Here is a 27340-nt window from a genome sequence, read left to right on the forward strand (position 1 = left end):
CAGCGGTTTAGTGCCTGCCTTTGGCCCAGGGCGCGATCCTGGAGACCCGGGATTGAATCCCACATCGGGCTCCTGGTGCATGGAGCCTGCTTCTCCCTCTGCCTGTGTCTCTGCCCCTCTCTCTCTCTGTGTGACTATCATAAATAAATAAAAATTAAAAAAAAAAAAAGATAAACTGCAGAAGATTGTTGTGTGCAGAAAGGTAACATGATGTTTTAAGCCAGGGCTAGAACAGTTGAAACATATAAAAGCAGATACCAAAATATCTTCTTGTTCAGCTGAGAAGAGAGATTTTAATTATATAATTAAATTTATTAATGGGGGAAGGGGGCTCTTACTTCCCAAGGCCAGCCATGACCCTCTTTTAATTTTATAAACAGAGAAGCAAAACACAAAAAAACAAGTCTCCAGACTTCCATCTCTGGGAAAACTGAAGTAAATACTGACACAGGCTTGCTTTGTTTTCCCAAGAGAGCTCTCCCAGGCGATTTCTCTAATTATCTAAGAAAAAAAAAATTTTTTTTAAGCTTGTTTTTTCCCTTTAGGGTACAGCTGAGCTGAAGGGAAAACTGAAGTCTTGCCTTAGGTTCTCCAGTTTTGGTTCGGTTGCAGTATTAGTCTCCGAGGGACTGTCTCCGAGGTCTCTAAGCCAGGTGTCTCTAGGCATTTGCTCACAGCAACAAGAGGGGAGCTTAGAAGAAATAGCAGATCCTGGCGTTCTACGAAAGGGCTGATTTTAAAAAAGAAAAAAAGGCGGCTTGGGTGTGGCTCTATCTTTTTAGGATATACATAGGAAAAGTAATTGAGGTGGAAGCCGTGCCCTCGCCTCTGGTCAGGACCTCTGGACCTGAAAGCGTCAGAGCCACACACCCACAAGTGGACAGCGGGTCCCTACTCTCCCGCCGGCATCACTCGGCCTTTAATTCCGCCAGGCTCCCAGAGGGACTGTTTCAGCTACAGTCTAGCGCGCTCCGCAGCCAATAAGAAACCAGGACTCTCCGCCCGTCTCGGGTTTTCACCAATCGGCGTCCAGCACTTTGGCCTGCTAGCGGCGCCTCGGTTGTCTGAGAAGGGAGGCAAGCCCCCTTAGAGTTGCCAGCACCGGACATGGCCGCGGCCCCTGGAGGAGGGGACGCGAAGTGAGGAGGGGGCAGGGAGGGAAGAGGACGCGGGCGAGGAGGACAGCCCCCCGGCCCCGGTAAGTACCAGGAGGCCGGTGGCCCGAGGCAAGGGGAGCAGGGAAGCAAGGGGGCGTGGGGCTCGGCCTTCCACGCCCTCTGGATTCTTGGCCTGGGAGAGAGGAGTCTGGGGTCTGCACCCAAGAAATGGCCTCGGGGGATCTCTTCGGAGGCGGAGCCCGGGGACCGGCTCTTGCCTCCAGCTCCTGGCCGCCTCCCTTTCCCGGGTGCTCACACTTGCCCTCGGCCCTGGCTCGGCCCCTTGGGGGTCCCGCGTCCGATGGGAGCCTCCTGCCAACAATGAATCCCGGCCCCAGGGTGGAGGTGTCTGGGCCCCGGCTCAGGGGGCTGCGGTGTATTGACGGGCCCCTGGGGACCCGCGCCCCCAGCCCCCGGTTCAGACCGTTGTCCCCCCTGCGCGCGCTCTCAGCTGCCACCTGGGCCCTCGTGCTGACCACGTCCGAGTCCAGGTGGATGGAGCCCGAGGGCCTTGACCCCGAGCGGCCCGGTGACCCTGCAGTTGGAGCGTGCCCTGCCTTTTTTTTTTTTTTTTTTTTTCTTCTTTTTTCTTTCCGTCTTTACAGAAGCGTTTAAAGACTCCTTAGAAGCAACCATAGGAACATAATACTTGCCATCCTGCAAACCGACTGCTGTGCTTGCCGCCGCGCCCTCCTTCCCCTGCCGCACACCCCTGAAGTCCAGCCTCGCAGTCCCTCGCGTGCGCGGTGGGAGCCCCTGCCGGGTGCCCGGTGCCAAGTGCCAGGGAAACCCTGCCCTTCTTTCATTGGTGTGGAACCACGGGCTGCACTTTGGCGTGTTCCTTGATTTGGTCACGTGCTGCCACATCCCACCCTCTCTTCCGAGTTTTTGTGTGGCTCCAGGGGAAAAAAGGAGGGAGGTTTGCACTGAGCCTGTTTTCCTGCAAGCCTGTGATTTTTGCATCAGAGGAGCTGATGGTTTTCTCCTGCTTTGTCCAACACACTCCGCTTTAGCGACGTACTTTGGCTATTCCCTGGGTACTCTTAGACACTCTAGGACGGTGGAAGTGGGGAGGGAGGAGTTTTAACGCTTTAACTTTACAAATGTGGAGAGTAACTTTTGGGAGAGGCAAAGGGGCAGGGGCAGGGTCACCTGGAGCCAGGACTGGCACTCTGAAGTCTAAGAGTCTGAAGTTCTTTATCCACCAGACCAGTTGTCTGCTAGGTGTGATTGAGAAATAGTTCCTTAACTTTTCTGAGCTTCTTGCAGTAATTGCTTGCCTTAGAGATAGTATGTGGATGATCTCTATCTATAGGTATATATGGCATGAGCACCAGCACTAGATTCTTTTTTTTTTTTTTTTTTTTAAGGATTTTATTTATTTATTCAGGAGAGACACAGAGAGAAAGGCAGAGACTTAGGCAGAGGGAGAAGCAGATTCCCCGTGGAGAGCCTGATGCAGGACTCCATCCCTGGACCCCGGGATCATGCCCTGAGCCAAAGGCAGAGGCTCAACCGCTGAGCCACCCACTTACTAGGCCACCCACTTACTAAGTTCATAATACATTTTTGCATTCATTATTTGTAAGTAACCAAAGGTAGTTCCCTGGCTGATTTCTTGTATTAATATTTATTGTAGTCTTTATAAATATTTTGAGGTGAAATGATTTCAGTGATTCTTAGCTGAGAGGGCAGGAAAGGATGGAGTCAGAGCAAGGTAGGCTGTCTGTTTTTTGGGAGAACAATTGTAGTGTTATTAATGGGGATGTGTTTTGTGTAAGAACAGTGTAGAGGCAGAAAACACTTGAGAACCACGGAAGAAAGAAGAAATATCCCTATGGTATGTCTTCATGGTAATCTTGGCAAAAGAATGGCCGATCTTAGTATTCTAACAGGTAGTTTTATTTATTTATTTTTTAAGCAATGGCACAAGTCAGGTTCATCATCTAGAGTAATAAAAATGTTCCACGGAGTAAAAAAGTTTGAAAATCACTCTAAAGATCAGAACACATCAGAACATAGCCTATTATTAACCCTGGAACAGGGGCAGCATGTTCAAATAAAATCCACAAATTCTCTGAAGTCTTATTTTAGCTGCTGTGTTAGCTCTAACTTCCTTGTTCACTGGTTCTTTGTGTTAGAACTTCAAATAGAGAAACTGGTGGGTACCGTGGAATAGTTCCTAGACCAGGGAGGTGAAGTATAAACCATCCCCTTGATAATCAGCCGTCAAATAATTGAGAGTTAACTGCCCTTGAACTCCCCCCACCAGCCTTACCCTGTCCCTTGTTTGTGGTGACCCGACATCAGAAGATTAGATGGAGAGAGCCAGGGTTGGGCAGTGAAATGGAGGAAAACAGAAAGCCCTTCACATTTCTATTTTGAGAAGTTGCTAGGGAGTGCCAGCTCCAAGTGTTGAGAATCAGCCTTTTGGAAAGCTTAACTCCTGCCCAACTAATGAGAAGTGAAGGTCACGATCCTTTGGTTCTTCCTCAATGCTCTTTCCCTAATGTTGAGCTTGGGAAACAATTTCTGTAGAGAGGGGGAGGAGTGCTAATGTAAATACTACCTACACTTGAGGCTTTATTGAACCTTACCTGGTGAGTCCAGGATGAACTCATAAACCTCCCCAGTTGGAAAGACACAAAGACTCTAAATCCATTCCTGATGTTCAAGTGAGAAGTTTCTAGGTCATGGTTGGCACTTCTCCACTCCTACATGTGTGTCAATATTTATCTTGTTATTGTGTCAGTGTTGTTTCCTTGAGAGTGTCTTTCTTTACCTAAAAGATAGCCTCCTTTAAAAATATTGTTTGAAAAAAAAAATGTTGTTTGAACCCTGGTTTCTAAGCCTGGATTTGTGTCCAGTAGCACAGGTGAACTCAAGGGTAAGCCAAAGCTGTAGCGGGAATGTTCTTCTGCCGGAACTGACCCGCCAACCAGAATGTGTGGTTTGGTGATCAGGGGTTTGTGTAATAATAAGCTTTGCTTGTGGCTGCTGAGATGGTAGTAAACAGTATTGGTCACATGGTATGGCAAGTAGGGTAAGGGCCAGATTTAGACCCGCCAAGATGCCTGCCTCAAGCTGGGCACATCTCACACTGATTGCTTTGGGCTTCCCTAGTTCCAGAGACCCATGTGGTGGGGGAACCAGGGGTGCTCAAGGGATGGGGACCCTTTCAAGGGGTTACAGTGGCCTTTGGGAAACCAGAAACCTCAGTATAGTTATATGAACCTAGTTTTCTTAATTTCAGGATCCTTTTGAGAAAGAGATTTGTGATAGGAATATTCCTTCATAGAAAGGCGAACAGCAAAATACTGGGAAATACTTGGAAAGGATATACACTAGAGAGAATATCAAAGGTGTGTTTAAAAGAGCATATATATCTTTAAAGGGAAGAGTATTGCTTTGTAACATAAGCCAGAGCTAATTGCAAAATCAGAGTCAGAAGTTAGTGATTTTTTGGTTATCATGGTAAAATATACATAACATAAAATTGACCATTTGAACCAATTCAGTAGCATGAAGTGCATTGACACTGTTGTGCAAACATCCCCACCATCCATCTCCAGAACTTCTTCATCTGCCCAAATTAAAATTCTGTCCTCCTTAGCACTAACTCCTCATGTCCCCTCCTGCCCCCAGTGTCCGGCGATCACCATTCTCCTTGCTGTCTGTAGGAGTTTGCTTACGCCAGGAACGTCAAATAAGAGGAATCATCATATAGCATTTGTCCTTAGTGTAAGGTCACTAGAGTTTATCCATGTCGTAGCATATGATAGACTATTCTTACTTTTTTAAGGCTCAGTAATATTCCATTGTATGTGTAGATCACATTTGACTTACCCATTCATCTGTTGATGGACACTTGGCTTGCACCCACCTTTTGGCTACCGTGAATAGTGCTGCTAGGTACTTGAGTATACAAATACTTGTTGGAGTCTCTGTTTTCACTTCTTTGGGGCATATATCCAGAATTATTGCTAATTTTCCAAATTTTCACATGGTTTGAAAATCAAAAGGTATAAATATATGTACAGTCAGATTCCTCCCCTCTGACTCTTGTCCACAGCCACTCCGTTCCAACTTAATAATTTTTTCTTTTGTGAGCTGTGCTTTTGGTACTTAAGAAATCTAAGCCAAAGTCACAAAGATTTTCTCCTATCTTATAATTTTACATTAGGTATCAGATCCATTTTTGTGTATAGTGCAGGCTGTATTTCCAAGTTCTTCTTTTCTCTTAATCTGAATGTTCCAATTTTTCCAGTGCAGTGTGTTGAAAAGACTACCTTTCTCCACTTTTGCAGACTTCTCAAAAAATCAATTGACCATATATATCTGGATCTATTTTTGGATATTCTATTACCAGGTCAATACCACATTGCCTTAATTACTGTGGCTTTAAAAACCTTGAAGTCTGGTGGTGAAAGCCTTCCAAACTTTGTTCTCTTGGGGTCTAACGTGAACGTCTCTTGTTACAAGTGGAACTGAGCATCTTTTCATGTGCAGAAGCTACTGGATTTCTTGATCTCTTTTGTCTCTCAGGGTTAGAAGACATCATAAAAGGTTATCTTTTATTTGCTACCTGATGTATTATTATCTTCATAATTTTCCAGCCTCTGCTTGGATCCCTCTGATGCTGGGGAATTCATTGTCTCTCAGGGAAGCCTGTTCCTTTAAAAAAAAAAAAAGATTTTATTTATTTATTCATGAGAGACACACAGAGAGAGGCAGAGACATAGACAGAGGGAGAAGCAGGGGCTCTGTGCAGGGAGCCCGATGTGGGACTCGTTCCCAGGACTCCGGAATCACGACCTGAGCTGAAGGCAGACGCTCAACTACTGAGCCACCCAGGAGTCCCTGTTCCATTTTTTTGTTTTGTTTTCTTCTTTTTTAATTTGTTCCATTTTTTATGCAGTTCTAATTATATAAAAGATACCACTCATGTTGAGTCCCCCCCCAACACCCCCTCAGAGTAGGTCATTGATAAAAATATTGATTAGGACACTACCAAGGATAGAACCCTGAGGCTTGTTATTAAAAACCTACCCACAACTGAACATCAGTCCATCAGTTAGTACCCTTTGGGCACAGCTACTCAACTCAATACCAGTCCACCCCATTGTGTTTTCGGTGTTTTGGTTATGGTTAGAATATAAGTGCAGCTAATGAAGGTTGTGTTGGAAGGAATTAGAAGGACAGTCAATTCCTCAGCTTGCCCTCAACCTGAATCTTGGGCACGTACTTAGCTCTTTGTGAGCTGGTTCTGAACTTGGCAGCAGGAAGCATCCATCCCTTTGTTTCCATGGCTACTATGCTGCCTTTGTCTAGATACTCATCCTGGCAAACCAAGATTATAATTTTCATCTACTTCTTCTGTAATTTCTTTCCCTTCCCTCCTTTTTTTTAAAGATTTATTTATTTGTTCATGAGAGACACACACAGAGAGAGGCAGAGACATAGGCAGAGGGAGAAGCAGGCTCCTCTCAGAGAGCCTGATGTGGGACTCAATCTCGGATCCTGGGATCACGTCCTGAGCTGAAGACAGACACCCAGCCATTGAGCCACCCAGGGATCCCCTTCCTTCCCTTTCTGATCCATTCTCTACCCTCTCAAAATACTGGGACCCGCTCAGAACCTTCAGTGACTCCCCAGGGTTATTTTGGTTTGGCGTTTATGCACCTGTGCATTTTGGCCCCTGATTCCCTGCTCAATATAGTCCTTTATTTCTTCTCTCTTTCTTAGATCCTCTGCTCTAATTGAACAGATCGGATCACCATTTTTCTTTCCCCCTCCCCTGCTTTTTTAGTATGTCCCACACCCAGCATGGAGCCCAACAGGGCTTGTACTCACGACCCTGAGATCAAAATCTGAGCTGAGATCAAGAGTGGGACACTTAACCTACTACTGAGCCACCCACCACCCCAGATCACCATATTTCTAAAGGGCTCCATGCTTTTCTTCCTTGATGCCTTTGTTGAGACTTCTAGTTCTTGCTTGGATTGTTCTCACTCTTCTCATTCTTTTTTTTTTTTTTTTTAAGATTTTATTTATTTATTCATGAGAGACACAGAGAGAGAGAGAGAGAGAGAGAGGCAGAGACATAGGCAGAGGGAGAAGCAGGCTCCATGCAGGGAGCCTGACATGGGACTCGATCCCAGGTCTCCAGGACTCGATCCCGGGTCTCCAGGATCACACCCTGGGCTGAAGGCGGCGGCACTAAACCGCTGAGCCTCTCGGGGCTGCCCACTCTTCTCATTCTTAAGCTTTCCTAAGTGCACTGCTTGAGCCTTGGCTTCTTTTTATTATTTTTAAAAGAGTTTATTTATTTATTTAGAATGTGAGCTGGGGGGAAGCAGAAGGAGAGGGAGAAAAAATCTAAAGCAGATTCCATGGTGAACATGGAGCCTGAAGCTGGGCTCGATCCCACAATCCTGAGATCATGACCTGAACCAAAATCAAGAGTCAGCTAGCTGCTCAACCGACTGAGCCATGCAGGTGCCCTGGGCCTTGGCTTCTTTCAGCAAGGGATTCCTGGCCCCCACACCCCTGTTTCAATTCTCATTTGGTATTTCAACGCCAACTTAAATATCAGTTATATTTTCTCAGAATATTCAAAGCCTGGCTGTATTATAAATCCCTGTTGTGAAGGGACCATATCTTATACTTTTGTGAAAATAAGACTATTCCTTACATTGAGTAAATACGTACAGTTATTACACACAGTAGGCACTGGATAAATGTTTCCTTCATCAACCCTTCTCTTTTATTTATTTATTTATTTAGTTAGTTAGTTAGTTAGTTTTAAAGATTCTATTTATTTGACAGAGAGCTAGAGAGAGCCAGAGAGCACAAGCAGGGGGAATACCAGAGGGAGAAGGAGAAGCAGGCTCCCCACTGAGCAGATAGTCCAGTTGGGGATGTGGGACTCAATTCCAGGACCCTGGGATCATGACCTGAGCCAAAGGCAGATGCTTAACTGAATGAGCCACCCAGGCACCCAACCGTTTTCCTTCATATCCACCAAACTTTGCATGTGCTAGACATTTTAGAGGTTGGTAGAGCTAATTTAGTTGGAACTTAGATCCCACCTTACTTTTTAGAAATCAGCTGTATCTACTGAGGCATTTTTTCCATATGATAAAATGCACCTGTTTAAGTATAGAGTTCAAAGAGTTTTGACAAATATATACACCCTTGTAACCACCACCCACAGTCAAGATATTGAACTAAAGGCTTCTGTGCTCTTTACAGTTTTTCCCTCCCTGTAACCCCAGGTAACCCCTCACTTGCTTATTGTCACGATAAATTTTAAATTTTTTAAAAGGATTTTATTCATTTATTCATGAGAGACAGACAGACAGACAGAGAGGCAGAGACACAGGCAGAGGGAGAAGCAGGCTCCACGCAGGGAGCCTGATATGGGACTTGATCCTGGGTCTCCAGGATCAGGCCCTGGGCTGAAGGTGGTGCTAAACCGCTGAGCCACCTGGGCTGCCCAATTGTCACTATAGATTAATTTTGCCTGTTCTAAATTTTATGGAAATGAGATCATATGCTATGCCCTCTTTTGTCCTCCGTTCGCTCAGCAAATGTTTTTGAGATTCAGCCACATTGTTGCATTGTATTCGTGCAAGCTCACTCCCTTTGGTTGCTGCACAGAATTCCATTGTATGGATATACCACAGTTCATTCACGTGTGAATGGACGTTTGGATTGTTTCCAGCTTTTGGCCATTTTAAATAAAGATGCTATGAACATTTGTAGACAGTTCTTTTTGAGGAAGTATGCTTTCATCACGGGGAAGTATGGTGAGTGGATACTCAACTTTTTTCCTTTTTTTTTTCTTTTAAGATTTTACTTATTCATGAGAGATACAGAGAGGAGGAGAGACAGAGACACAGAGGGAGAAGCAGGCTCCCCACAGGGAGCCTGATGCCCACTTGATCCCTGGATCTGGGATCAAGCCCTTGTGGTGAAGGCAGATGCTCAACTGCTGAGCCACCCAGGTGGCCCTGGATACTCAACTTTATCAGAAACTGCCAAAATGTCTTCCAGAGTGGTTGTACCACGTGACATTCCCACCAGCAGTTTATGAGCTTGGATCCTCATCAACACTAAATATTGTCAGTCTTTTTCATTATAGCCATTCAAGTGGGTATGTATTAATATTGGGGGCACCTAGGTGGCTCAGTAAGTTAAGCATCTGGTTCTTGATTTTGGCTCAGGTCATGATCTCAGGGTTATGGGATGAATACATTAATATAAATGTTAGCATTTAATTTAATTATTTAAACATTACATGTTAATATTGAATCTTCTAACTCATGAACATGGCATATCTCTCCATTTATTTAGGTCTTGAATTTCTCTCAATAGCATAGCGGCCTTACGTATATATTTTTAAAAGTCATCCCTAAGTATTCACTATATTTCCTTATAACATATAGGAATTTAATCTATATTTGCATTTTGTATTTTGACCTTGTATCTTGTAAACTTACACACTTACTTGTTCTGTCTCTTAGAATTTTTCCTATACGATCGAGTCTTTTGCACATAAAGAGTTTTACATATTTTATAGTATTTATGCCTTTCGTTTTCTTCTTCCCCTTACTTTTTAAAAAAATATTTTATTTATTTATTCAAGAGAGACACAGAGAGAGAGAGAGAGAGGCAGAGGGAGAAGCAGGCTCCATGCAGGGAGCCCAATGTGGGACTCCATCCCGTTCTCGAAGGATCACACCTGGGGCTGAAGGCGGCGGCGCTAAATCACTGGGCTACCGGGGCTGCCCCCCGCCCTTTTTTAAAGTAAGCTCTAGGCCCAGTGCGGGGCCGAACTCATGACCCTGAGATCAAGAGTACCATGTTCTGGGACACCTGGATGGCTCAGTGGTTTTGCGTGTGCCTTCAGCTCAGGGCATGATCTCGGAAACCCAGGATCGAGTCCCACATCGGAACACCTGCATGGAGCCTGCTTCTCCCTCTGCCTGTGTCTCTGCCTCTCTTTCTGTGTCTCTCATGAATAAAAAAAAAAAAAAAAAAAAAAGTTCCATATTCTACCTACTGAGCCAGCCAGTTACCCTCTTCTTACTTTTGAGTTTATTCTTCACTTAGGTGGCACTTTGTTCATATTTCTTGTTTCCTGGTGATAATAATGGCAAGTGTTTATTAAGACTTACTATATGCTAAATACAGTACTAGACCTTCTGCATATAATATTTTATGTAATTCTTGTTGCTTCTTTGTGAAATAGGCATCTTTCTATGAACGAGGATACTGAAGCTCAGAGAGACAAGTAATTTACCGAGGGCACTTGGCGCTTGATACATGTTAGAGCCAGGATTTGAACCAGGGGTATGTGGCTTCGAAGCCTGTGCATTTTTTTCACAACGGACCAGAGGTAGAACTGGCCCTTTAAGGATCTAGCTGCTGGTTTCAGATTAGACAGTGAGGACCGTTCTTTCCCAGAATCCCACATATAGAGTGATGGGAAAACAGAGACTCTTAGAAAAATGTCCTGCTCCTGGCTGCCCTCTCTGAATGCTGTGGTTCCAGCTGGCCGCAGAGTTATTTCACTCCTGTTGTGTTGGCAGAAGGAGCCAAGCATAATCCCCATCTGGCTTCTGGTGCCTTGCCCTGTGTGGCGACTACCTCATCCAGGCCCTGCTGGGATGGGGTGCATGGGGACCTTGAGCTGTACTTGTAAACAGGGACTGGGCTGTGTGAGTCAGAGTGGCCTTGGGGAGACATGGATTCAACCTCTCAGGATCCCATTTCAGTTGGCTGCCAAAGACCAAATGTCACTGCATTGAGAGGCTGCTTCCAGTGTCACCATCTGTCTCTGACCCTCTGGGGCTAGCTCACTCAGCTCTGAAAGCCTTGGTTGCAAAGGGCAGGGATAGGGAGAGACGTGGAAGCACAGGCCTGTCAGGTCAGCACTAGTGCTACCTTGCAAGGAATCACACGGGGATTTGGAGTGGAGTTGGTGGCTGCAGAGCTGAGGCCTCCTGGCTGGGCTCTCTGGGTGCAGCTTTTTTACTGTTTCTAGACAGCTCTTTTCTGGATCAATTCTTCTGGGCTTCTGACAAGCTCCACTTCATGAGGCTTTGCTATAGGCCCCAGAAAGAACTGCCCTAGTCAGCAAGTTAATGCTTTCTCCACAAGTAGTCACCGGGCACCGAACCAGATTACTCAGTGGCACTCTACCCAAACACTCCCCAGTGTGAAATTATTAAAGTGTGTTGGTTGCCAGGATGGGTGGGTGAGGATCAGGGGTTGTGTGGGGAGATAGGACTAGTCTTCATTTTCCAGATGGTTGTCAGATTGGATCACCCATCCTGGTAGGTATCTGCCCAGGTACCTGTGGAGCACTGCCCTGTCAGCAAAGCACACAAGAAGCTCAGCTGTATGGCATGTGGGCATGTGTATGTGTGGGCATATGTGTCTGGGTGTGCATGTGTGGGCACATGTGTGTGGGCATGTGCATGTGGGCATGTTTGTGGGCACATGTGGGTGGGTTCCAGTTTACCTTAATGCTAACCTTTCTTTATTTTTAAAATTAATTAATTCATTGTTTTTCCTAATCTCTACTTTTTTTTTTTTTTAAGTTTTTATTTATTTAAGTCATCTCCACACCCAATGTGGGGCTCGAATATACACCTGAGCCAGATGGGCACCCCTAGTCTTTATTTTTTATTTATTTATTTAAAATATTTTATTCATTTATTCATGAGAGACACACAGAGAGAGGCAGAGACATAGGCAGACGGAGAAGCAGGCTCCCTGTGGGGAGCCTGACACGGGATTCAATGATCGAATCAAATGATCGATTGATCTGGGATTATGCCCTGAGCCAAAGACAGATGTCCAACCAGAGTTACCCAGGTACCCCTAGTCTTTATTTTTTAAAAAAGCTGAGAAGCCAAGGTTTCTCCTGCTTGCTGCAAGTCAGTGAGCCAGAGTGCACATGGAGCAACATATAGCGTGCGTCCGAAAATGAGGGTTCATAGAGGGGAAGCTTCGGACTTCCAGCGAGCCCTGTGCTGCCTTCTCCTTCCCAGCCTCAGGGTGCAATCCACCCACAGCTGGATACCTGGGGAAACTGTGCTGCCAGGACAGGGCTGGCTGGGCCCCGGACGTCCAGGGTTCCAGTCTTTTCCACGAGCCTCTCTGTTGTGTATATACCATCCTGTTTCTCACTAGCTGCCCATGCAGCACCCTGGACTGATGGGGTCTCTCCCTTCCTTCTTGCCAGATGCTGTGACAGTGATAGAGTCACTGGTCCTTGTACATGCCGGGGAGGAGCCTTCCTTTTGGGGGTGACCGCATTCATCTGGGCATGCCTGCAGTACTCTGGGCCCATGGATGTGAAGGAGAAGCGCACGGTAGGCCACGTTTGTGACCTGATGGGTATTATCTATGTGTCTCTGTTGGACTCTCCCTACTTGCGTTGGCCTGGGAGTTCCTCTTTTGGGGGCTTTAAACCAAAAGTGAGAGAGGGGGCTTTGGCTCTCAGGATTGGGGTGTGGGATGGTGGTCCCCCCTAAGACAGTGCTATTACTGGGCTGGGAAGCACTCAGGGAGCTGGGAGCACAGACCAGAGGGTGGGGACCAGTTAGCATGCCGGCCTGGGAGCAGGTTTCTGATTTGGGTTGGCTCTGAGCCAGTCTTCCACCTCTTGCCCAGGGGTGTGTAATTTCATTTGTTTGCTCTTTGCTAGGGCTCTGCCCCAACCTGCTGAGCCATGTTGAGTACTGTTGGGCACCCTCTCTGTGGTTAGGGAAGAGCTCCTCAGTCAGACTCCAAACACAGCTGCATAACCAGCTGGAGGCAAGGAGCCAGGAGGCCCAGGCACTGGCAAGGTCGGCCCCCTCCTCCCAGCCTGATGCAGGTACACCTCCCAGCCTCTGTATACTGCAGGTACACCTCCCAGCCTCTGTATACTGCCTTCGACAGGCAGTGGATTTGTTGGCAATCGGAGTATCCTTCCCCTGTGACGAAGACTGCCCCAGGGGAGGTCCTTCTGTCTCTTGCCTGGACTTCTGGCACAGCATCCTACAGGTCCCCTTTCTCTCATCTCCTTTCCCCACTTGCTGTAAGAGAAAGGTGTCCAAAATGCAGAGCTGGCTTTTGTCACCTCTGCTTAAGAGTCTGCAGTGACTCCGCGCCACCTGCTGAAACACTGAATGTGACGGGCAAAGCTCACCGTCATTCCACTGCTGCCCGTTGGCCCTGCGTCCCTAGCCTCCCCTACTTTGCCTTTACCACTTGTCATTCTGCATGCTTTAGGGTTTGGGTACACTGTCCACATTTAGGCTCTTTTTTTTTCCTGACAAACTCCTATTCTTCTTTATTTCAAGCCCCATCACCTTCTCCTAATAAGTCCTCCTTCCCCCTCCAGAAGTCCCTCCTTCCAGGATTCATAGTAGTACCTCCACCACTGTGCCCACCACGCTGTATTGAAATCTGCCCGTCCCACTCTATTCTAGTGTCCCTGGCTCCTAGTGGAGAGCCTGGCGCGCAGCAAGGGCTTGGTGAATATTTATCAGTTTGAACTTAAGGATGGCAATTTTCCTGTCAAAGAGATCTTGGAAGGTTTGGAGAAGGAGCAGTGGGGTCCACACACTGGGTCCCTGGTGGTGCCTGCCTGCCCGCTGGCTCATTCAGCTCCAGGCTTCACATGCCTCTGGGCCGGCTGTGGATCAGGCTTGTGGGCCTGAACCTGGAGCAGCTGTGTGCAGCCTCCTGGTTACAGATGCCCCTGGCTGCTCTGCAGGTGTCCATCCTATGCATGATTGCACAGAGGGAAAGCTACGTTTACTTTGTCCCTAGCCTGAATGCAAGGCCGCCACATCCAATTACAAGAGCCGTGCATTGTTCAGTGACGGAGGGCAGCCCCCAGAAGCTTTGCTGTTGTGTGATGTGGTGGCCAGCCGGGGTGAGGCTGACAGCATTGTCCTCTGGTTCCAACCTGTTGCTGAAACACTGCTTCCTAGCAAGCCGGGGAAACAAAGTTCTGTGAGCCAGCGGGCTGGCTTCTCTCTCAAGCCTGAGCAAGAACACTCCAGGGCTTGGGAGGGATCGCTCTTAGGGGCCGTTCTGCCTACAGGATTTTTCTTTATCCTCTTTGTCTTTCTGGAGAGATGAGTTCTGAACTAGAAACATTGTCAGCCGTATTCATGGAATACCTACTTGGGGTTGGTGGAGCTCTAGGCTCTGGCGGGGTCACCCCCACTCCAGTTTGGAGAGGCTTGTGATCCAGCTGAGGAAATAATAGTGTAAGCACTGAAGAAATAGAACTGGACAGAGGTTCTACTGGAAGTGGCTTGTGAGTTGTATACGTGGTTTCTAAAGATTACCCCAGTGACCTCCTAAGGTCAGGGCTTCTTAGAGGGTGGAGGGCGTGGGAATGCAGAGAGCTGGGTGGCGGAAGTTGATCGAGAGGGGCTTGGCATTCCCTGGCGGTAGCCCAGGATCAGCTTGGCTGTTGCTGGCTGCTTTTCTGCTCCCCCACCCCTTCATGACCTACCAGTCCTCCGTGTCCCATCTGAACCTCCTTTCCTCGGTCGCCAGTCCCCTGTGGTGGACAGGCTGTAGTGGTGAATGTCTGGACTTGTTTCTTAGGTGCAGTGCTCCACTTTTCATGTGTAAGAAGGGGACAGGATGGAAGTCCTGCGGAGCCCTGGGTTAGGCCCCGTGAGCTGCTCTTTCTAGGGCCTGTCACACAGGAGGGAGAATGTTTGCTTAGCTATGGCCCCCACAGAGCAGGGCCTTGGTTGGGAGTGAGAGGGAAGTGTGTCCTGGGAGCAGGGGACAGGGGGACACTGGTCTCTCCTTGGTCTGCTAAGGCTGCAGCCCAATGTGTAGATGACTCCTCCTCAGGGAGACCTCCTACCCTTAACTTCTGGACGTCCTGGCCCCTCCTTTTCTGCTCCCGTTCAGATCTGGATTTGGCAGGGGTGGGGTGGGAGGACAAGGAGCTGTGCTTCAGAAGGGGGAGAGGAGAGGCTGGCTTGAACTCAGCTGAGGCTCTCTCTCTCCCCCTCCTTGCAGCTGGCAATGGTGGAGATGGTAGAGATGGTGTTGTCGGTGTTGTCTGGGAAACAGGGCCCTGGAGAGGAGTGCTCAGGCTCTAGCCTGCACTCTCTAGTTATTGGACCTGTTGGCTGCTTCCTCTCCCTTGGGGTTTTGCAGCCCCTTCCTAAGAGTGGCCTGGACGTAGGCTGAGATGTTTCCGGTTTACTCCCAGGGCCTTTTGGGGGTCTGTGCAGGGAGCTGCCTGTGTGTCAAATTCAGAGTCCCAGAGCGATCGATGCTCAGGCTCTGCTTGCTGCTCCTGGAATCATAGGTCCCTGGGTGGGAGTCAAGGCCCTGTGTGTGCAGGGGCCTCCTGTCCCAGAAGCTCTTTGGCAGGTATGTCTAAATGTGACTGCATGTTTATCAGCTGCTGGCTGAGCTCTGCTGTTGGGGGTACCCCCAAACTCCTGCTATCTAGTGGGAAGGTGTTAGGTCGAAGGTATTGGAATCCTCAGAAGCCCTTCCTGTTTGCTGGCTCTACCCTCTTTCTCTGGACTCTTCCACTGGATTCTTCCGTTGGCTTCCAGTCCCCTGCTCTGTCTCCTAGAAGTCACTGCTCCAGGCTTCTCAGTTGCCAGTCTTTCCCCCTTCCACGCTGGATGTGCTGCTATTAATAACTGGCAAGTCCCCCCTCCCCTCCTTCCTGCAGCTACAACTGTGGGAAGAGCTATTGTTGGCATGGCTCCATACTGGGAGTCTCTGAGTGATATGGGGGAAGCTCTTGTGGATGGCAGGCCCCCACCTTGCCCAGTGACTTGGGGCCAAGGAGGGGTGGTCTGGGGAGAGAGCCCTCGGGCTCCAGCAGCCTGCTCAGCACAGCCTCTCCTCCTGGTGTACGCACACCTTGTTGGCTGCAGCCGCCCCCCTGCTCACCCTTCGGTGGCCTCTGATCACTGGGCCAAGCTCCTGGGCATCTGGCAAAGCATCTACAAACTTTCTCCTCAACCCGGCTCCTCCCTCCCTCTGGCTCTCCCTCCCTGCCACAGCTCCGTTGCTGCACTGCCTCCTCCTCCCTCCCTAAATCTGCAGCGTGACTGGAAATAGGCTGAATTAATCAGCAGACTGAAGCTTCACTCTGCACGGATCTGCGGCACAGGCTCCGGCTCCTCGCTCCCACGCTCCCCAGCCCACTCCCCTCTTTTTCTCTTCTCTCACCCTTTCTCTCTCTCTCTGTTCCTGCCTCTACTCCTCTCTCCTTGAGGGTGGTGTTGGAAGTTCTGTAGTTGACTCCTTGTGGCTCAGGCTCTACCACATGCTCTTTAAGCAGACAGAGCTATGGATGCCCCTTCAGGGCAAATGCACCAAAGTGAGTATGCTAACTTGGTTTTATATTTCTGTTGCAAATGCCTTGTTCTCTGCTTTGTGTGCAAGGCTTTTGTGGCATAGCAATTGCCACAAGTCTTGAAAATGGGTGCTGCACCGGAGGCAGCTCAGATTATGAGGTAGCTAGGATTGAAGAAGGTTAAGAATGGGAATCCCAATGCCCGTGTGTCTAGGCAGCTGCCATCCAGGCTCCCAAGTCACCCAGAGCAAGAATGGAGCTGAGCGTCCCAGTGGGGCATCCTGTTGAGTTATGCTGGGACCTGGGGGTAACGGGAAGCCCTGGGCCTGGATGTCAACCCTCCTTGGGGCTAGGAAGGGTTTTTGTTTTTGTTTTTTGCTGGACCACATGCGTTGTTGAGCTGGGAGGAACCAGGGCCCGGCTGATTTCTTCCTCAGTCTGGGAGGCTGCAAGAAGAAGAAGATGAGTGGAAGTGCCAAGGTCAGCAGGAGGCTGGAAGAGGAAGAAGCTTGAGGCTTTGATTTGCCTGGCTGAAAAAAGACTCAATTTGTGTCTAGCCAAGCTAAAAAGAGATTTATCATGGCTACTAAAAAAGACCCAGCTTCATGACTTAGGCATGACGTGGAGTCCAGCTTTGGGTCCACTCCCCACCTGCACTGGCCAAGAAAGCTGGGATGGTGGGGACCTGGTTCTGGGGCCAGCCAGCTCTGATTAGCTATTGGCTATTATCAGGGCTAGGGGTCATGGGCTAAGTTCATAACCTATCTACCTGAGCCTATGGGAACAGATTTTGCTCCCCAAGCAGGTGGAGTGGGAAGGTAAACAACTGCTGTGGGGATAGAACCTATGAGGGGTCCTGAAAGGACCGGGGCTGGGGGGCCAGATGCTTTTGGATCTGGGCCACCTGGGAAACCTGACCAAAGTGGTGCAGCTTAGGGGTGTTGGCTCTGGAAAGGCACATTAGACTGACCCAGATGCACAGCATTAGGCCCCACAGAGCTGGTCCTGTTCAGTAGTGGATTTTTTGTAGTTCTGATTTGACCGAGTTCTTTCCCTACCCTTCTGCTGCTCTCAATCCCCATGCCCTCCCAGTGTCCCCTTTAAAAAAAATTGTTTTAAAGATTTTTATTTATTTATTTGACAGAGAGAGAGAGCACAAGCATGGGGAGCAGCAGGCAGAGGGAGAGGGAGAAGCAGGGAGCCTGACATGGGGCTCGATCCCAGGACCCCAGGATCACAACCTGATCTGAAGGTAGATGTTTAACTGACTGAGCCACTTAGGTGCCCCTAATTAATTTATTTGAGAGAGAGAGAGAGAAAGAGAGAGATCATGACCTGAGCCGAAATCAAGAGTTGGACTCTTAACTGACTGAGCCACCCAGGCACCGCTGCCCCCCCTGCCCCCCACGCTCAGTGTCCCTCTTTGATGGAGGAGAAGCCCAGCTCATGATGGGCATTTGTGGCCAGCATCTCCTGGGCCTGGGCTTCCTAGCACCTCAAGTTACTTTGCTGGGTTCAGTTGAGCCTGAGCGTTGTTCTACCTGCAAAGCATTGGTGTAAGTGGAGATGCAGGCTCCTGCCTCCCCTCTGCTGTAGAGCTTGCACTTAGCTCTCACTCCTCACCCCAGGAACATCTTGGGAGGTGTCTGGCAGTGGGATGGGTGGGAGATTTGGACCATCTGGGAAGCATGAAGAATCTCTCACTCCCTCTGGGTACTTAAGGCTGGGGCAGTTTTTTCTCACCTTTCTTGGCCCTGTAGACAGGAAAAGCAGACCTTCAGATGGCATGTGTAAGAGTTGGGTCCCTCCCAAACCAACCACACGCATCCTTGCACGGTCTCTCTATTGGTGCTCAGCCTAACTTGTGTTTTGAGAAAGGCCAGCAGAGCCCTCTCGCCCATGGTGCTTTCTTCATTTCCTTTGAAAATGCTGAAGTTCCACCAAGTTCCTCATCTTTGGCTCTCACTTTGCAGGGGACCGGGTGGGGGGTGGAGCACAACAGGAGAAACCGTGATTTTACCGGTAACTGGTACTCTCCTGCCTGCCTACCTACCAGAGACAGGGTGAGGTGTGTGTGAGGGGCGGAGGCAGCTGAAGAAGTGTGCCTGGGGCCACGGAGAGCCGGCTGGCCCAGAAGGCTGTGTCCTTGCCCCAGGGCCTGCCTGTATGGGCAGGCATTTTTCTCCAGGAGGCGTGTGATTACAGAGTGGCTATTTTCTCTCTGCTTCGCTGTCTTTAATCGCCAGTCTGGGGTTGGTGTTCCTGGCCAGACACAACATGCGTGGGCAGACGCACACAGTCAGCTCTGCAGGCCTCTGCTGGCCCGGCCCCAGGAGCATCTGCTACCCTCTGGCCCATACCTCCCACACCTGGAGAGCAGTCGTGTGCAGGTTCTAGGAACCTGGGTGCAGAGAGGAAGAGTAAATCCATTTCTGGGTTGTGGAGAGGGGGGCACCTGGAATGAGGCAGCGGATGTCAGGACGGCCACGAGATGCACAGAGGGGAGTCACTAATGTCCAAAGTCTAAAGGCCTCACTAGAAGGGGGGCATCACCCTGGTTCCCTGGCTGCTCCTTTCAGCCTTTGCCTGTCTTTTGAACATGGTCAGCATCCCAGATGCTGCAGCTTCCCTCGTGACCTGCAGCCCCTGAGATTTATCCGGCCCTCCCTCTCTCCTGCCCAATCTCCGTCTCTTGTCTGTTTGGCCGGCAGCCTTTCCACCTCTGCGGGCCAGCCTTTCCCTGCCTCCAGGACGTTTTCTCACTGGAGCATTTCTGGAGGCCTGGCCCAGGCAAATCCATCTCAGGAACCTTCACATCTCCCCCTGTGGAAAGAGGGTTCCCAAAGTGGAGCCTAAGGGAGAAGGGGGCGGTGGGGAGGCACAGTGTGGGAGACCCTGTGTGCAGTGGCTGTGTCTTGCAAATCCTTTTCTTCCCTAGGTTGGGTGGAACAGGTGTCACCCCCCAGGCCAGCCCCGGAGACTTGAGAAGGCCTCTTCTCCTTTCTTCCTCCCCTCATGCAGGAAACTTTTTTTCCTTCCATGTGAGGAATCAGGGAGGCAGATGTGCAGATCTTAGCCTTCCCTGACACTCATCTGTCCTGGGCCATGGCTTCTCAGGAAGGCCCCAGGGTCTCTGCCAGAGGGAGGTAGATGCTCTGGAGTAGAGTATTTAACCATGCTGGGGTATAGGCCCTTTGCCCAGAGGGCCATATCTTCTTGAGCTGAAATAACCAGTTATCCCTCTGGGAAGAAGCAGCTCTTATCTTCATAATCCCCCAAAGCCAGCATGGAGAGCAGGGATTAGGGGAGATTTAGGCATGGGATCTGGGAAATCTTGGGGCCAAGCTCACCCTGGAGCCCGTCCTCATCCTTCAGGCCGAGATAGCTGGCAATGAGCCAGTGTGGGGGCTCCACTCAGGTGCATCCTACTGGAGAGGGGGGGGAATCTACAGTCAGGGGATACTGTCCCTGTCCCTTCTAGTTGTAGAGATATGTGTCCTGTGAGGGGCAAGGTTGCCAAGGAGGGCGGTGGATATGCAGACAGGCATGGAGAAGGAAATCTGGAATGTCAGTAGGCAAAGCCAGGGCAGGCCCCAGGGAAAGCACAGGGAGTGTAGGGGAGGGCAATGAGCTGGAGTAGCCAGGGCGCCACCAGCTCAGCCACCCTTGGTCAGGACTCAGTAGATACCCCAGCCCCTTTCTTGGGGCCCCAAGTCTAGGGCTTTGCTCCTCTTGCTCAGGAACCTTTTCTGGTGGGAACTCGCCTCAGAGCTCTTGGGATGGCCCAGCTTGCCAGCACTCTTTTCCCAGGGGGCAGTGGTGGGGGGTGGGCATGGGGGATGTTCTTTTTGCCAGGACCCCCAACCTAGGGATCTGTGTATCAGATTCAGTGTGTGCATCGGCCTCACCTACAGAAGTCTTGATTCGGTCAGTTTGGGGTGAGACCTGGACCTTTGGGAGCTCCAGGTGTTTCTGTTATAGATCCCAGGTTGACAGCTCCTGATTAACATGTCACTGGGACCACGGAAGATATGTGCCTGCTCATTCTTTCATTCCTTCAGCCGGTGGTTGTGGGGCCACTGCTGTGTGCCAGGCACTGTCTCAGCAGCTGGTCGGAGGGATGTGGAGATAGAAGAATTCAGTACCTGTTTTCAAGGAACTGGCAGTCTGGTGGGAGAGCCAGACAAGTAAATCTATAATGACGGTTCTCCACAATGCAGACCGGGAGCCAGGTTGCCCAGGGTGCTCTTGAAATACAAACCTCTCCCTGTAAGTGCAGCCCTTGGTTTTGGGAAAATTTCCCAGAGCGGATGACGTTTGAGCTGAGGCTTGAAGGATAATAAGTAAGAGGTGTCTGGGGCCGGGAGCATGTTCCTGGGCAGGAAAACACATAGAGGTCCTTGCACATGAGCTAGAAGAGCACGGCTTGCAGCAGGAATGGAGGAAATGCAGGCGAGGAGGAGGAGGAGGCTGGAGAAGCTGGCGGATCACAGGTCCTGCTCTGGAGTCTGGGCTCGATTGGAAAGATAAGCAGGGGTCAGTTGATATGACATGCACGCTGCTCTGGCTGGATGTTGCAGTTGGTTTGGAAGAGGTAGAGACTGAGGAGTGGGAGGGGGAGGTGATCACCGCAGGAGCCACGATGTCCAGCCGGGAGGGCCACATTCCAGGGTTTTGGATGAATCCACTCCTGGGGGCCTATGAAACCACAAGGCAGCCATTGAGTAAACAGGTCAGAATTCAGGGCAGTGGTCAGGCCTGGAGGTAAACTTCAGGAGTTGTAAGCTTGGTGACGGCGGGTGACTCCACGGTGGTGGCTGAGGTTGTCCTGGAAGATGTCCGAGGGATAGTCTGTAGGGTAGAGGGAAAAGAAGAGCCAGTCAGAAGAAGACAGAGGTAAAGCCCAGGAGTGGGGCTGCCAGTAAGGAGAGGCCAGGGTGGGCTCGCACAGGACAGTGTGGGTGGTCCCCAGTGCCGCTCAGGACCACCCAATCCATGCCCTGTTCCACCACCCCTGGTGACCAGAGAGTACGTTGTCACAGGTGCTTTCCTGGGAGCACCTATCCCTTGTCTGAGATATTGTGTCCTTCCTGATGCTGGAGTGTCACAATGTGCTCCCTTCTGTGAAATGGTGGAAACAGTATTTGGTGGTTTTGTTTGTTTGTTTGTTTGTTTGTTTTTTTAAGATTTTATTTATTTATTCATGAGAGACACAGAGAGGCAGAGACATAGGCAGAGGGAGAAGCAGGCTTCCTGCGGGGAGCCCAATGCGGGACTTAATCCCAGGACTCCGGGATCATGCCCTGAGCCAAAGGCAGACACTTAAACCACTGAGCCATCCAGGTGCCTCTGGTGGTTTTATCCTTAATGTTTTTACATAGCAATAATGAAGAACTATTGTCTCCTTGTTAGTTCTCCTTTCCTCACTTTAAAAAATAAAAAGCAAAAAAAAAAAAAAAAAAAAAAAAAAGCCCCACTATTTTTTGGCCCGTGAAATGCACTGATGGCAGCAGAGGTAGATGGAGAGGTGAGGGGGCAAGAGTAGTGCATGGGACCAGGAGATGCTGTGGCCTTGGAAGGTGGGTTCGGAAACACTGAGTAGAGAAGGTTGTGTGTCTGTTTCTGTTTTAAGCTTGGCCTTGAGGAGTAGGGGACTTTTAACACGGTGGAGATTTAAGCAAATGCCCCAAGGGTCGAGGTTGGGGCTGGTGGAGGAAGAGTAGGGGAGGTTTCATGGGGTGGGATGACAAGGCCATGACCTGGCCTGCAACAGAGGGCCTCTCTGTGCAGTGACCTGGGGCCTCCAGGGCGATGCTGAGTGCCCCCTGCTTCCCCCCAGGGCGAGCCACCCTTGGCCCTGGGCCTGTCTACCCAGAAGGCCCTCAGCATCCTGAAGGAGCAGCTGGAGGCGGTGCTGGAGGGACACCTGAAGGAGCGGAAGAAATGTCTCACATGGAAGGTGAAGCTTCTTCCCCAGGAAGCCAGAGCCAGGGTGGGATGGGCAGACAGACGTGGGAGGCCCAAGCACGGGCCCGGAAGCTGTGCTCATGCTGCGTGGTGTGACCCCACTGAAGCTTCCCTATAAAAATCAGAAGGAAGCTGGGGCTGCCTGGGGAGTGATGTCCTGGCCCCACTTGCTGCAGGAGCCCAAGCAGCTGGACCCCAGCCGAGAGCAAAGCGAAAAGACAGAGGCAGCCCTGGGCCAGGCCAGGCGGGTGTGGGAGGAAGGCGGCCAGATTCCAGCAGGATGCTGCCTCCCAGCTCCTTCCACGGGCCCCTCACTCCCCACTGCCCCTCCGCAGGAGCTGTGGAGAAGCAGCTTCCTGCACCACAGTAACCGCTGCTCCTGCTTCCACTGGCCTGGAGCCTCACTCATGCTGCTGGCTGTGCTGCTGCTGCTTGGCTGTCATGGGAGCCAGCCAGCAGGCAGGTAACCTTCCTCCTGCCTCTCATCCTGGGGGTGCTGGTCCACCCCTCCTGCCTCAGCCTCCCGCCTGGGAACGCCCCACGGGGACTGACACCCCCCCCACACACACACAGTCACAGTGGGTTCCTGAGTGGTGAGGGGTTCTCAGTTCCCTGCTGGCTGCCATCAGCACCCAAGCAAGACACTCTTCTCAAAAGGGACTGGGGTGGGGTGCCTCTGGTCAGCTGGGTCGGGGAGCCCCTCTCCCTGCTACTACCCCCACACCTCTTTCCACCAGCCGTGGGGTGGAGCTGGTGAATGCCTCAGCGCTGTTCCTCTTGCTGCTTCTCAACCTCCTCCTCATTGGGCGGCAAGATCGGCTGAAGCGTAAGGAGGTAGAGCGGAGGCTCCGAGGGATCATTGACCAAATCCAAGGTGAGGCCAAGGGCCAAGCATGGTGGGTGGGAAAAGGTACCCTATGATGTGTGTCAGCCCTACAAGCTCTCCTCCTGAGTCCCAGCCTGGAGCCCAGCACAATGGCGTTGCCAATGGTCAGTGTTCTGGGGGCTCTTGGCACCAAGAGCATTAGGAGGCTGCCCTGCCCTCTTTTGAGCAAGGACAGTGAGAGCAGGGACAGCTAGGCCTATGCAGCCAGTGGCCCGAGTGTGGCATGCAGGGTGGCTGACGGAGGCCTGGTCAGCTTGCAGGCTCACTAATGATGGGAGGCTAACAGAGAAGACCTTCTCTCGGCAGGAGGACAGTTGAGATTTTCTCTTCCAAGGCTGTCCTGTCTGGTGGTGTGGGGCCAGCAGGTAGGAAGATGGGCCAGAGAAGTCTAAAACCCACAAGAGTCAGGGTTGGGTGCCCGGAACCGGGAGCCCCAACGGAGCAGCTGTGTTCCTGAAGAAGGGAGTTGCTCAGTCAGATTTCTGCTTGTCCTTTGGTTCAGGTGGTGGTTATTAAGCCCCAGCTATGGATTGGGAAAAATAGGCTCTTCTGAGAGATGGTGGCTCCTGCTTTCCAAGGGCCTGTGGTCTCATAAGAGAAACACTCAGTGTCTGAGACCTTTCTCTAACCCGACCAGGCAGCTAGGGTGAGAAGGGGTTGCTTCATTCTGAAACGATCAGTTAGTTGTAGCCACGTGCCAGGCATGGGAAAGTATAACAGTGACCAAGAAAGATGGGCCCTGCTTTCCGAGAGCCTAGTCTCTTGCTCGTAACCATCAATGGCTCCCTCTTGCTCATCAAAGCAGCCCAGAACCTCTGAATCAGCCTCCAGCCTCCCTCTCCAGATTGTTCTCTTGCCATCATCCTCACCCCAAAACTCCTCCCTGGTGCTAAAGCCACTGCACAGACTTCCCTGCTTCTGTGCCTTTGCCCTGCTGTCCCCATCTGGCGTGCTTCTCCCTCCCTCAGCTCCAGCTGTCGGATCCTGCCCATCCTTCAAGACCCATCCTAAGTGCTCCCTTTCCCCTCGAAGCCGCCTCTGATCGCATCAGCTATCTCCTGCAGCTCCGGGCTCTTTCCTAACGCTCTGAGCATGTGTTTGCCTTGATGTGTATTATCTGCCCACATACATCTCTCTTTTCGGTTGCGGCTCCTCGAGGGCAGGGGTTGTATCATCTTTACCTTTGACCTTTGCACCCCCTCAAAGCCCTCAGCAGCGCTTGTGAAATGTGTTTGAATGGAATGAGGGTACAAAGAATATGAGCTTCAGGTGTTCAGAGGAGGTAGCGGTGCCTGGGCTGGCCCGGTGGGGAAGGCTTCACGGGGAGGTGACCTTGAGAGAGGGGTGGTGTTGGGATGAATGGTGCGGGTTGCTGCAAGCCTTCTGGGGAAGGAAGGAAAGCACACAGAGCTTCATGGTGTGTGCTGCATGGCTGATGTGTGGAGCTGTGGGTGAGATGGTTTCCTTTTTTCCCTTCTCCTCAGATGCACTCAGGGATGGCAAGGAGATCAAGTGGCCCGACGCCATGTACCCAGACCTCCACATGCCCTTTGCGCCATCCTGGTCTCTGCACTGGGCCTACAGAGATGGACATCTGGTCAACCTGCCAGTTAGCCTGTTAGTAGAAGGAGACATCATAGCCCTGAGGCCTGGCCAGGAATCATTTGCCTCTCTGAGGGGGATCAAGGTAGCTCGAGGCTTTTCTCCTTCCCTGAAAATGCTGTGGGAGCATCTACAGGCAATGGGGGAGGGTCCCAGGGCTAAATCCTGAAGCTTCCTGGCCAGCACACAGGCTCCTTGGCCAGAGCTCTGGAAGAATGGAGAAGATCTGGAATGTCTTTCTCCTTGTCCTGTTCTTTCTTTTCTCTGACCTTTAAGCTGCTAGGAATCTAGTTCCACAGCAACCCCCTCCCACCCCGCACCCCACCAGCTGACTCTGTGCTAACTGATGGTCTCAAACCCAATGAGATGTCCCCAGTTGGCTGGAATTGTCAAGAGAGAGTGGCTTCCGATTGAACCTGTTCATTGCCCTCACCCTCCTCCCCTTACTCTCTGGTAGGATGATGAACACATCGTCTTAGAGCCGGGAGACCTGTTTCCTCCTTTTTCTCCACCCCCTTCCCCCCGGGGAGAAGTAAAGAAAGGGCCACAGAACCCCCAGCAGCACCGGTTGTTCCGTGTCCTCGAGACCCCAGTGATTGACAATATCAGGTAGGGTCGCTGCCCTGCCTTCCTTCTGGCCCCTGGGTGCTCTTCCCGAGTGCCTCCATGAACCGAGGGCAGGGTGACAAGGAGATAGCCTGGTTTCTACTGAGGCCCCTTTAGGGTAGGCACCTCTGTGGGTTCTTCATTTTAGCATCTCATGAAAATTACTAGACTGGGTGATTGTTCCTTTCCCTGTGGGAACTCTGAGGGGACAGCTCAGGAGGCTGCTCCAGACCCCTCTCTCAGGGGCCACTTGCTGGGGGCCGGGAATAGGAGAGATTGCCTGACTCAGCGATGCCCAGTGCACGTGCGTGTTTCTGGCCTCCCCCGCTAAGAGCTTGCCCAACTAAAGGGTCACCCCTTTCTGCAGATGGTGCCTGGACATGGCCCTGTCCCGCCCAGTCACTGCCCTGGACAACGAGAGGTTCACGGTGCAGTCGGTGATGTTGCACTACGCCGTGCCTGTGGTCCTGGTGCGTGAGGCGGGCCTCGCGGGGCAGGGGAGAGGGCCAGGAAATGGGGGAGCCTCAGGGCCAGATTCAGGTGAGCGTGTGAGGGAAGATGGGGGTGGTCCAGAGTGAGATGGCCAGTGCTGGGGTTGGGGGGTGGGTGTGAGTGGGCAGAGGAAAGGGAGCCTTAGAGCCTAGGTCCTTCTCTGGGTGGGGAGCTAATAGGGCTGCACTTCTGCTGTTCCCAAAGGCTGGCTTCCTTATCACCAATGCCCTGCGCTTCATGCTGAATGCCCCTGGCGTCACATCCTGGCAGTACACCCTCCTCCAGCTACAGGTAACCTCCGCCCTTCTCCCTCTGCTGTGCTTTGCTCTTTCCTTGGAGGCTGGGTCCCCTCATGATGCCCTGGCTGTCCCTCCCTGTCTGTAGCCCAGGGGTCCCTCCAGCTCCAGCTTAGGAATGCTTGCTTCCCTTCTCTTCCCATTCTGGAAAGTTGTCCCATTCTATTAAGGGGATGGCTTTAGGGCTGGGGAAGCCCTTCTGTCCCTCCCTCTTCCCAGGCCAGCAGCTCTTTGGGTGCCTTCAGTGTGGTTTGTGCTTTCTCAGGTGAATGGCGTCCTGCCCATCCTTCCCCTGCTCTTTCCAGTCCTCTGGGTTCTGGCAACCGCCTGTGGAGAAGCTCGAGTCCTGGCCCAGATGAGCAAGGCCTCTCCCAGCTCCCTGGTAGGTTCTTCCAAGGCATCTTGGGGACAGTACAAAAAGAACAAAAATCAGGAGCAAAAAGAAGGTGTTGGCTGTGCCCCAGTGAACAGGTACAGAGGTCCAGCGCCACTCTGGGCCCAGTACAGGAGCAAGCCCTGGGCAACTCTCCATGCGGAAGGGCCCCCAGGCCAGGCCCTGGGAGGCAGGCAAGCATCCATCCTGGCATTCAGATGCGGGGGTTCGGAGACTGCCCAGGTGTCCTTAAACCAAAGGCGTCAGGAGCCTTACGGGGGTGGGGCACCCACCCTTGCATCTTGGAGGCCTATGTGAGGGTGCCTCCCTGAGCTGGCGCCCTCTTCTCTGCACAGCTGGCCAAGTTCTCAGAGGATACTCTCAGCAGCTATACAGAAGCCGTCTCCTCTCAGGTACACTCACCTGGGACACCGTCTGCCCCAGGCCTCCAGAGCCACCAGCCTGAGCTCCCTCAAGCTGGCTGCCCCTTCTGGAACCCTGGGGCTCCTCCCCTACCCCATAGCCTTGGAGCCTCCTGTCTCATGTGGGCAATGTGCTCTGCCCAGACAAATGCCTCTCCACCCTAACTTCCTGGTGTCC

The 27340-nt window shown here is 51.1% G+C and overlaps 1 protein-coding gene and 1 long non-coding RNA gene across 23 annotated transcripts in view; one reads left to right on the plus strand and one right to left on the minus strand.

Moving 5' to 3' along the window:
* Positions 1 to 291: 291 nt before the first annotated feature.
* On the minus strand, positions 292 to 1959 carry LOC144287019 (uncharacterized). 9 transcript variants are annotated; one of them, XR_013354942.1, is made up of 3 exons: positions 1811 to 1959; positions 582 to 1120; positions 292 to 501 (listed from the first exon to the last, which is right to left on the minus strand). It is a non-coding gene; the product is annotated as an uncharacterized LOC144287019 (long non-coding RNA). The 9 variants fall into 9 exon arrangements; XR_013354948.1 differs by lacking the exon at positions 1811 to 1959 and adding an exon at positions 1582 to 1599 and having other exon boundaries at positions 582 to 1064; XR_013354945.1 differs by lacking the exon at positions 1811 to 1959 and adding an exon at positions 1582 to 1597.
* TMEM94 (transmembrane protein 94) overlaps positions 1041 to 27340 on the plus strand; it is a 35563-nt gene continuing 9263 nt past the window's right edge. For 4 of the 14 annotated variants that reach the window (XM_077854208.1, XM_077854213.1, XM_077854210.1 and 1 more), the window contains exons 1-11: positions 16283 to 16542; positions 17663 to 17770; positions 22358 to 22477; positions 22821 to 22948; positions 23223 to 23359; positions 24856 to 25058; positions 25431 to 25582; positions 25947 to 26049; positions 26276 to 26362; positions 26633 to 26749; positions 27097 to 27153. In XM_077854208.1, coding sequence (XP_077710334.1) covers positions 16489 to 16542; positions 17663 to 17770; positions 22358 to 22477; positions 22821 to 22948; positions 23223 to 23359; positions 24856 to 25058; positions 25431 to 25582; positions 25947 to 26049; positions 26276 to 26362; positions 26633 to 26749; positions 27097 to 27153 — 1266 coding nt within the window. In that variant the 5' untranslated portion in view covers positions 16283 to 16488. Of the gene's footprint in view, positions 1199 to 12414; positions 12545 to 16279; positions 16543 to 17662; positions 17771 to 22357; positions 22478 to 22820; positions 22949 to 23222; positions 23360 to 24855; positions 25059 to 25430; positions 25583 to 25946; positions 26050 to 26275; positions 26363 to 26632; positions 26750 to 27096; positions 27154 to 27340 lie in introns of those variants that run through there. The other 10 variants (XM_077854217.1, XM_077854222.1, XM_077854218.1 and 7 more) reach the window with 6 other exon arrangements.

This window comes from Canis aureus, chromosome 16 (assembly GCF_053574225.1).
Source record: "Canis aureus isolate CA01 chromosome 16, VMU_Caureus_v.1.0, whole genome shotgun sequence".
Lineage (NCBI taxonomy): Eukaryota > Metazoa > Chordata > Mammalia > Carnivora > Canidae > Canis > Canis aureus.